The sequence below is a fragment of the Osmerus eperlanus genome, chromosome 11 (assembly GCF_963692335.1).
Source record: "Osmerus eperlanus chromosome 11, fOsmEpe2.1, whole genome shotgun sequence".
NCBI classification, from domain to species: domain Eukaryota; kingdom Metazoa; phylum Chordata; class Actinopteri; order Osmeriformes; family Osmeridae; genus Osmerus; species Osmerus eperlanus.
The window spans coordinates 16901920-16911919 of NC_085028.1; the positions used below are offsets into that span (position 1 = coordinate 16901920).

General features: G+C 54.2%; 1 protein-coding gene across 2 annotated transcripts in view; it reads left to right on the top strand.

Annotated features, from left to right (window-relative positions):
- exoc3l2b (exocyst complex component 3-like 2b) overlaps positions 1 to 10000 on the top strand; it is a 23746-nt gene that overhangs the window by 3166 nt on the left and 10580 nt on the right. The window contains exons 3-4 of one of the 2 annotated variants that reach the window (XM_062473042.1): positions 9350 to 9543; positions 9574 to 9684. In XM_062473042.1, the coding sequence (XP_062329026.1) occupies positions 9350 to 9543; positions 9574 to 9684 (305 nt within the window). Of the gene's footprint in view, positions 1 to 9349; positions 9685 to 10000 lie in introns of both variants that reach the window. The other variant, XM_062473041.1, reaches the window with a different exon arrangement.

Here is a 10000-nt window from a genome sequence, read left to right on the forward strand (position 1 = left end):
CTGTGAGGCTGAGAGGCTGTGAGGCTGAGAGGCTGAGAGGCTGTGAGGCTGAGAGGCTGAGAGGCTGAGAGACTGAGAGGCTGAGAGGCTGTGAGGCTGAGAGACTGAGAGGCTGAGAGGCTGAGAGGCTGTGAGGCTGAGAGGCTGAGAGGTAGAACAGCGGACAACTGAACGTTCCCCGACACGGAACATGATCGTTTAAAACGGCCCCGTTTCAACATGTCAAACCTGACAGCGGGCTCACGGCCAAACAGATGTTCTAAGACTTGGAGATCGTGTTCCAAGACCAGCACAGCTGGTGCACGTGACCCAGGCTGTTCCTTAGAAGAACGCTGCACCCAACACCGTCAAGTCCCCCAAAAACACAACCCTGACAGCTCAGCCTGCAGTCGAGCTTGAACCAACCGGCTTGGTCAACCCCTATAACTGAAAACCAACCCCAACAACAGCGGTTTTTCAGTGCGAGTTGGCGAGCAGACAAGCCAGGTACATTTCAACACATATTCTTTTGTTGCAAAACTCTGGTGGTTTGGCATTGACCCTGTTTCACCGCTTGTTGGTCCTTGCCCAGTAACAACCGTGGTATCATATGTCATGGAATAAGTTCCCTTGTTCCCTCCGGTCTTATTTGTTTGCTGTTTAATAAAAGGAACACGATCTAAGGATGGCAGGGCAGTCTGTGTGTGTCTGTACATATTTGTGAGACTGAGTATGTGATTACGTGTGTGTGTGTGTACCTCTGTGTCTTTGTGTGTGTGTGTGTGTCCTTGTGTGTGTGTGTGTGTGGCAGCATTGTTCATTAAGAGCAGGATAACACAGCATGCTGTGTTCAGACAGGCTCAAGTGTCAGGAAATACCAGCGACACATAGTGGACTGACCTCCACCAGCACCGGCCTCTCACACACCCACAGACAGAACTCTCTGGAAACCAGGAAGCAGCGAGCATTCCATCTCTGAGAGCTTCAGGCGGAACCGAGATGGAACCCAGACGCGAGGAAGGGCAGGGAGAGGAACCGTGGTTCTCCAGCTGGCGTGTGAAGGAGAACATCTGGTGTGTCCGTGTCTTGAGAGTCAAGTGGCTGTGAAGATGCCATGACGACGCACCATGACGACGCACCATGACAACGCACCATGACGACGCACCATGACAATGCACCATGACAACGCACCATGCCTGCTTGGTCGTTGAATGCAGTCATTGTATTTTCAAGACGATTTGCTTCCAGTCGTGTTTTCCAAGTCATCCGAACAAGTCATTAAAAACTCAAAGTTGGATACGTTCATAAGTTTATTCTTTACTTTGATGAACTCTGAACAAAACAATCAATAACAAAAACATAGTAGCCTATTCAAAATACACTTTATACACAACCAACACCTGCTGTCAAAAAACTAGAGACCTTGCTGTGCCCCACACCTGCATCAACCAGGTCTCCATGTAACTAGGGTACGATGCAGCCCCACAGCGCCCCCAACAGACCCGACAGGAAGGTCTCCCACTCACCAGGATGAAGACACATCACCATGGAGACCACATCACCAGGCTCTCCCAGATCCGTGACCTTCTGGCATTACGCAACGCAGGCTGTTGCTCGGCGCCGACCACGGACACATTGTTGTGACCGTGCACTTCTAGCCCTTGAATATCTCTTGAACTTCCTGTATGCACTTTTGTGCTTCATTACGGATGAATGAATGAATGTCTGTTATCTGGCGATAAGAGAGCTGAGGAGAGGATGGAGTTCTCCTTTATTAAACTTTGACGTGTAGTTCATCAAAAAGGAGATGAGGAAGGATTCTGCGTGTTTCTCTCCGGAGTGCTTGGCTGTGTGTACAGTAGACTGGGCTGCAGCGTGAATGGCACAGGCCGGCTCTCTCTGTGACTGTTCTGACCAGAGGAATGTGTCCTTCAGTGTCCTTCCTCCTACTGTGTGTGTGTTTGTGTGTGTATGAGAGAGTGTGTGTGTGTGTGTGTGTGAGAGAGAGAGAGCGTGTGTGTGTGTGTGGCAGCCCACCTTGCCTCAGGTATTCATCAACCTTGTTTATATAACACTAGTCGTTAGCCCATGAACCCTCCCTCCCTCCTTCCATCCCCCCTCCCCTGCCCTGCACTGCCGAATCTACCATACATCCATCTGTGACCCACCACAACCATTACCTGGTCCACCAGCCGCCTGGGGACCCAGCTAGCCGAGCTAGCAGCCAGGAGGCAGGTGGGTCACAGGACCTCAGGTGGCAGGGTGGCAGGGTAGGGTGGCAGGGTAGGGTGCAGGTAAGGGGGTGGGGTGGCAGGTAAGGTGGCAGGGTAGGGTGGCAGGTAAGGTGGCAGGGTAGGGTGGCAGGTAAGGTGGCAGGGTGGCAGGGTAGGGTGGCAGGTAAGGGGGTGGGGTGGCAGGTAAGGTGGCAGGGTGGCAGGGTAGGGTGGCAGGTAAGGTGGCAGGGTGGCAGGGTAGGGTGGCAGGTAAGGGGGTGGGGTGGCAGGTAAGGTGGCAGGGTGGCAGGGTAGGGTGACAGGTAAGGTGGCAGGGTGGCAGGGTAGGGTGGCAGGTAAGGTGGCAGGGTGGCAGGGTAGGGTGGCAGGTAAGGTGGCAGGGTGGCAGGGTAGGGTGGCAGGTAAGGTGGCAGGGTGGCAGGGTAGGGTGGCAGGTAAGGTGGCAGGGTGGCACGGTGGGGTGGCAGGTAAGGGGGTGGGGTGGCAGGTAAGGGGGTTGGGTGGGCCCATCCAGTTGCATAAGAAGGACCTGATAAGAGGGTTGTATAGCAGTCTGCTTAACACACAGCAAAGTCAATAATCTGCAGATCTGAGACACATGCCTGACGCAAGACCTCCTGGACTGTAAAACCATAACTGAAGCTGGCTGGCTGGATGGTTGGCTGGTTGGCTGGCTGTATGTCTGGCTGACTGACTTGCTGGCCAACTGGCTGGTTAATTGGCTGGTTGACATATTGACTTGCTGTTTTACTGGCTGATGATTAGCTGCCTGACTGGTTGATTGGCTGGCTGGCTGACTGGCATGGCTCCAAGTCGCAGAGTAAACCAGATCTGTTTGTGCTGCCTAGCAACAAACGAGTGTGATAACTTAGAACAATCGTAAATGTTGAAATACAGTTCTTCTGTCCTGTAAAATCCTGACTGACATTGACTGTCCATTGCTGTGCAGCAGCCTTCATTATATGGCTGTGGGCTTAGTGTTTTTAGTGTGGGCTTTTTGAACACCACACCCAGAGTACAGGAGCTAGGTGTGAGGCTGGAAGGTTGTGAGGCTGGAAGGCTGTGAGGCTGTGAGGCTGGAAGGTTGAGAGGCTGTGAGGCTGGAAGGTTGAGAGGCTGTGAGGCTGGAAGGTTGAGAGGCTGGAAGGTTGAGAGGCTGTGAGGCTGGAAGGCTGTGAGGTTGAGAGGCTGTGAGGCTGGAAGGTTGAGAGGCTGGGAGGCTGGAAGGTTGAGAGGCTGGAAGGTTAAGAGGCTGTGAGGCTGGAAGTCTGTGAGGCTGGGAGGCTGGAAAGCTGGAAGGTTGAGAGGCTGGGAGGCTGGAAGGTTGAGAGGCTGGAAGGTTGAGAGGCTGGAAGGCTGTGAGGCTGGAAGGCTGTGAGGCTATGAGGCTGGAAGGTTGAGAGGCTGGGAGGTTGAGAGGCTGTGAGGCTGGAAGGCTGTGAGGCTGGAAGGTTGAGATGCTGGAAGGATGAGAGGCTGTGAGGCTGGAAAGCTGTGAGGCTGTGAGGCTAGAAGGTTGAGAGGCTGTGAGGCTGGAAGGTTGAGAGGCTGTGAGGCTGGAAGGCTGGAAGGTTGAGAGGCTGTGAGGCTGGAAGGCTGTGAGGCTGTGGGGCTGGAAGGCTGGAAGGTTGAGAGGCTGTGAGGCTGTGAGGCTGGAAGGTTGAGAGGCTGTGAGGCTGGAAGGCTGGAAGGCTGTGAGGCTGGAAGGCTGTGAGGCTGTGAGGCTGGAATTCTGGAAGTCTGAGAGGCTGTGAGGCTGGAAGGCTGTGAGGCTGGAAGGTTGGAAGGCTGTGAGGCTGGAAGGCTGTGAGGCTGGAAGGTTGGAAGGCTGTGAGGCTGGAAGGTTGAGAGGCTAGAAAGAGTCAGCTTCTGTCTGTAGATGAGTTCATGTGCTCAGTACTGGCCCTCCCTGGCCTGGACCTCTGCTTCAGTACTGGCCCTCCCTGGCCTGGACCTCTGCTTCAGTACTGGCCATCCCTGGTCTGGACCTCTGCTTCAGTACTGGCCCTCCCTGGTCTGGACCTCTGCTTCAGTACTGGCCATTCCTGGTCTGGACCTCTGCTTCAGTACTGGCCATCCCTGGTCTGGACCTCTGCTTCAGTACTGGGAAGAGGCGCACTGGCCAGCTTGCTGACTGGTTGTCTGTCACTATGTCACTGGCTGTGTGCGTGTGTGTTCTGAGGTCAGGTCTGTGATGCTTCACTGTGGCTGAACTGTGTGTGTGTGTGTGCGTGTCCTGAGGTCAGGTCTGTGATGCTTCACTGTGGCTGAACTATGGGTGAGAGGTACAAAAGTACAAAGAAGGACCAGCTTTTTCTCAGCTGTGCCTGAAGGGGGGTTTAAGAGAAGGAAAGAGAGGATTGTGTGTGTGAGAGAGAGAAAGTGTGTGTGTGCTTGTGTGTGTGTGTGTGTGTGTGTGTGTAGGCAATGGGGGGCAGAAGTTGGATGCTTCGCTGCTTATTTGAAATTTCACTCTCAGAGAAAAAAATATTTATCTTCCCTGGACACACAGCGAAGTGATGACAGCTGCCTCGGGAGACATAGACAGATTAAAGGAACAGTTCAAGAGCAACATCTGACATGCTAATGAGTTGTGTTGAGCCTAGCACTATGTGAGTATAGCACAGATTTAGTTTGGCATTGACTTAACTTAGCATTGTCTCAGCTTAGCGCTGTGCTAGCCTAGCATTGATACATCCAGGCACACTGCTAGCCTGGTGCTGTCTTAGCGCAGAGCTATCCTAGCGCTGTGCTCGCCTAACCCTAACCCAGCACAGCAGTGTCTGGGTTACAGCAGGAATAAAGGCCACAGTCTCTTAGCGACTGATCTGCAAATGAGCTCTTACCCGGCGCAATCTGAGCAGGGAGCACTTAACGCATCCTGGCGACTCAGCGACTTTAAGCTCCTCGGTGGGTTTACTTACAGCTCCCTTGAGGACAAGACCCTCCCAGAACACCCTCCCCTTCCCCTCCCCCCACTTCCCCCCCCCCCCAACCCCCACCGGAATTCCTCAAGGTAAAGCCAGGCTTCATCGTTGGCTCTGCAGAACAGCTCTCATAGAATCCATAGGCAGCTTCAGCGGCGAGAGCATTAGCATACCTGCGGTCTGGCCTTGAGGAAGGGCGGTGCCACACGACTGAATGTTAGCTGAGTGGGTTCCTGATGGCGTCTGGGGCGGAGAGGGGTGGGAGTGGGGTTAAGGAGACCCGGGAGGCGGGCGGGGGGTGGTGGGTGGGTTGGGGGGGTAGGTGCCGGGGAACAAAGGCCCAGTGTTGTGCTCTCCTGTCTGGCTTCATAGCAGAGAGAGAGAGGGTCCCCCGGCTCTGCTGGGTCTCCGCTGGTTTAATGAGTGCAAGCCCAGCTGCTCGCTCGCCCTGCGCACACGCAGCAACACGACCTCTGACCCCTCGCAGGCGGCGAGGGGGGACTCGTTGCCACTGCGATCCAGACGTGGCGGCGGTGACTCCGACACGGTTACGCCCGGTCTGTGATTGGTCGAGCCAGGTCACCGGGGAGGCATTGTGATGTCACTGTGGTAGTTAGGCTAGAAGCCCCTTGACTAACCCCTTATAAATCACACACGGTCAGGCTGCATCACACACGGTCAGGCTGCATCACAGGCGGTCAGGCTGCATCACAGGCGGTCAGGCTGCATCACACACGGTCAGGCTGCATCACAGGCGGTCAGCCTGCATCACAGGCGGTCAGGCTGCATCACACACAGTCAGCCTGCATCACACACGGTCAGGCTGCATTACAGGTGGTCAGGCTGCATCACAGGCGGTCAGCCTGCATCACAGGCGGTCAGGCTGCATCACACACGGTCAGGCTGCATCACAGGCGGTCAGGCTGCATCACACACGGTCAGGCTGCATCACAGGCGGTCAGGCTGCATCACAGGCGGTCAAGCTGCATCACACACGGTCAGGCTGCATCACAGGCGGTCAGCCTGCATCACAGGCGGTCAGGCTGCATCACACACGGTCAGGCTGCATCACAGGCGGTCAGCCTGCATCACAGGCGGTCAGCCTGCATCACAGGCGGTTAGGCTGCATCACAGGCGGTCAGCCTGCATCACAGGCGGTCAGGCTGCATCACATACGGTCAGGCTGCATCATAGGCGGTCAGGCTGCATCACAGGTGGTCAGGCTGCATCACAGGCGGTCAGGCTGCATCACAGGTGGTCAGGCTGCATCACAGGCTGCATCACTGGCAGGCAGACAGGCTAGTCAACCTGCATGTTCCTCCACAATATCGATCTACCTTAACTACAGTATATATACATATATAAGATGTTTATATCTTAACAGTATTTCAGATCATAGTTTGCAGAAAGTGACATACTTCAGTGGAACTCTCTAAAAGGGATCTTACCAAATATATTTTACAGTAAAGTTACAATGAACCCACAAACCCTGGTCACCTCATCTTCCTGTGATTAGCTGTCCTGTGACTGGTTGTTCTGGGACTGGCCATCTTGTGATTGGCTGTCCTGTGAAGGTGGGCGTGGCTGGAGGAGGGGCCAGGCAGGTGGGTGTGAGCGGGATAGGACAGCCACAGTTTTCCACCTCCGCCTCTCCTCCACGGAGAGATGAGTGTGCTGCATTGTGCTTTATAATTAGATGTCCTTCCGTTGCGTTGGCACAGCGGAGTCTGTCTGTGTATGTGTGTGTGTGTAGGTGTTTCAGCATCTGTGTGTGTGTATGTGTGTGTAAGTGTAAGTGACTATGACTGTGTATGTATGTGTGTGTGTGTGTGTGTGTGTGTAGGTGTTTCAGCATCTGTGTGTGTGTGTGTAAGTGACTATGACTGTGTGTGTGTGTGTGTGTGTAAGGACAGGGGTGGTGTCTTCACTTCACTCCTCTTCCTTGATAGGGACACAAACGGATGAGCTTGGCCACATTCCTTTCTACCTCATAACACACACACACACACACACACACAACAATGCTGACTCTCACACACACACATCTTCCTTCCTTATGGTAAAACTGAGCTACATGGGCAACTCAGCAGCCAAAAGGCCCAGGAACCCTGCAGAAGTGGAGAGGGAGAGAATAGCTGGGGCTTGGGGGGTTAGGGTGGGGGTGAGGGGCTGAAGGTGGGTGTGGGAGCGAGTTATTATTTTCACAGCTGATATGTGACGCCCTTCGTCCTGTGGTGGTGCGATCTGCCCTCTGGGCCTATTGGAGACGGTCCCCAAAGTGGTGTCACCCCCGCCCGCTCCACCCCCTCCCCTCCACCCCCCTCCCCTCCACCCCCTCCCCTCACCCCTCCTTCCTGGGGCTGCTTTGCTAAGTTGTTCGGTCGCAACGCGACCGGTGTAGGAGGAGGATGTGACATCACTTCCTGCCATGCTGCGTTCGCTGCGTGTCTGAAGGAACAGTGTGTGACTGCAGCTCTGCCCTTCTGAAGCAGGCCGTACGGGGGGATTGAACCCTAACCCTCGCTGTTACCATTAGACCAAGAATACATCCTCCTCGTGTGAGGCCAGCAGGTCTGGGATCGGAACAGCTGGGCGTCGAACCCGTGCATCTGTCATTAGACCAAGAGGATCATTGTTGTAGTTCCAGGTCTCATTGAGAGGGGCTCGGTTCCGAACCGCCTCTGCTACAGGCCTGATTGAGTGTGACAGGATGTGCTGAGTCACAGTAGGAACGCCTGGAAACGCCCCAGATCCCAAACGCTTCACTGTTAGGACTTACTGCAGCTGCCCTTACAAGGTTGGTACTGTTGCACGCTGTGTGCATACAACTGGGACATCAGGCCTCATCAGAACATGTCACCTTGAACTTTGACCCTCTTGCTCCTACATCCGTCACCTTGGAGATGAAGTAGTCTGCATCTCCTCTTCAGCGTCAGGATGTCATCAATCTGAGACACACTCACTGGTTTACCACACTGACCCGCACAATCCTGGTGTATGTCCTTATGTAACATCGCTGTGACAGGGACAGTAAATAAGGCCAGGCGGACGGGTTCCCGAAGGGATGTCAGACTCCGCCCTGATGAGAGAAGATGATGTCAGAGAGGATGGTCACCTGACGTCCATGAGAACCAGTCAGATTTTATTGGCCGCTTTACGGCTGATTAAAAACAACACAGATCTCTTTCTTCTTTCTCTCTATTTTCTCTCGTCCTTTGGATCATTCTCTCCTCCCTCTCCTCTCATCCCTCTCCCCTCCTCCCCTCCCTCTCCCCCTCCCATTTCAAACCACATCACAGCGTTCTATGACATCACCTCCCTCCTGTGCAGCGGGAGATGGTTCCCTGGTCAGTGTCCCAGTATTACTGCATGCAGGAAACAGCAAAGACTGCTCTCTCTGGGGCCCCTACGGAGTTTCAACGGAAAGTCTGCTTCACCACTCTGAGCCTGCAAAGTACAGCATCTGCTGTATACTGTATCTACTGTACTCTGTCCCCTGTTGCGTTTTCTCTCTGGTGCGTCGGAGAAGGCTTGTTTTGTTCTCTTTGTGTCGGAGCCTCAGAACGACTAAGGAATAATAATAATGTTACTTTATTTTCTATAGCGCCTTTAAAGGTTGCATCTCAAAGTATTTTACAACATAAGAAATTAAAAATGCAGTTAATATAAAGGCAGACGAAACACACCATGAAACACCATGATAATCACAGAAAAGCAATTTTTAAAAAGTTAATTTTTAGGGAAAATACTCAGCATGCCTAGCCTCAGAAGGAAGAGAGTTCCACAGTCCATCTCCCAGTCCAGAGAGAGGTCACCTGACCGGGGCTGCTGAGGGGATCCAGGGTGATTTCAATGTTTGGCAGCGGCGTGTCCCTAGAGAGGTGTTTGAAGTGAGCTGGGTTAGGGTTAGGGTTAGAACTGAGGCAGGGATGAAACACAGGCGCCTCCAGGGAGGTGAGGGTGTCCAGCCTGCCTGGACAACCACAAGCCAGGAGGGACAAACTTGCTCGGTCCCCAGGGGAGGAGAGGTATTCTGAATCTGGAATATGAGTTACGTGGGAACAGTGTCAGCAGTTCCACGCTGGGGTTTGGTCTCTGTTGTTGGAATCATTTTTTACAACTTTCTTTTGAGATTGTACTGACGATCTCTCTTCTTTGTCCCCCTTCCCCCCCCTCTCTCTCTCCCTCCCCCCCCCTCTCTCTCCTCAGTCCTGGAGATCCTCCAGCTGGTAACCAGGAGAGATCTCCTCCTGGCCGACACTCACATCCTGGAGTTGGAGCAGGAGTGCAACGAGGCCGCCGCCGCCGCCGTCGCTGCGGCAACCTCCTCTCCGGAGGGGGTCGTCGCGGCGACTCCGGAGGACGTGACGAGCCCCGGGAGCAAGGACGGCGGGCGGAGGAAGGCGAAGGACGAGGACGGCGGGCGGAGGAAGGCGAAGGACGTGGAGCTGCTGTACGAGGCGCTGCAGGGGGAGATGTGGGCCGTGGTGAGGGAGTCTCTGCGTTCGCCCACGGCCGGACCCAACCTGGGCCTGGTGGTGCAGGTGAGCTCACTTCCTGTCCAGCCGCTAGGGGAACGAGGGACGTCTGGTCCTGGAGGAAGTGAACGTTAAAGACTCGCCTTGATTACGTCACACAGTTTAATTCAGTCATCTTCCCGGTGTGTGTGTGTGTGTGTGTGTGTCGTCGTGTGTTTGTGTCCACATGCGTGCCCACATTTGTGTGTGTGTGTCTGTCGGCGTATGCTTGCGTGTGTGCATGTCTGTGTGTGTGTGTGCATGTCTGTCTATGTGTGTGTGTGTGTGTGTGTGCATGTCTGTCTGTGTGTGTGTGTACATGTCTGTCTATGTGTGTGTGTGT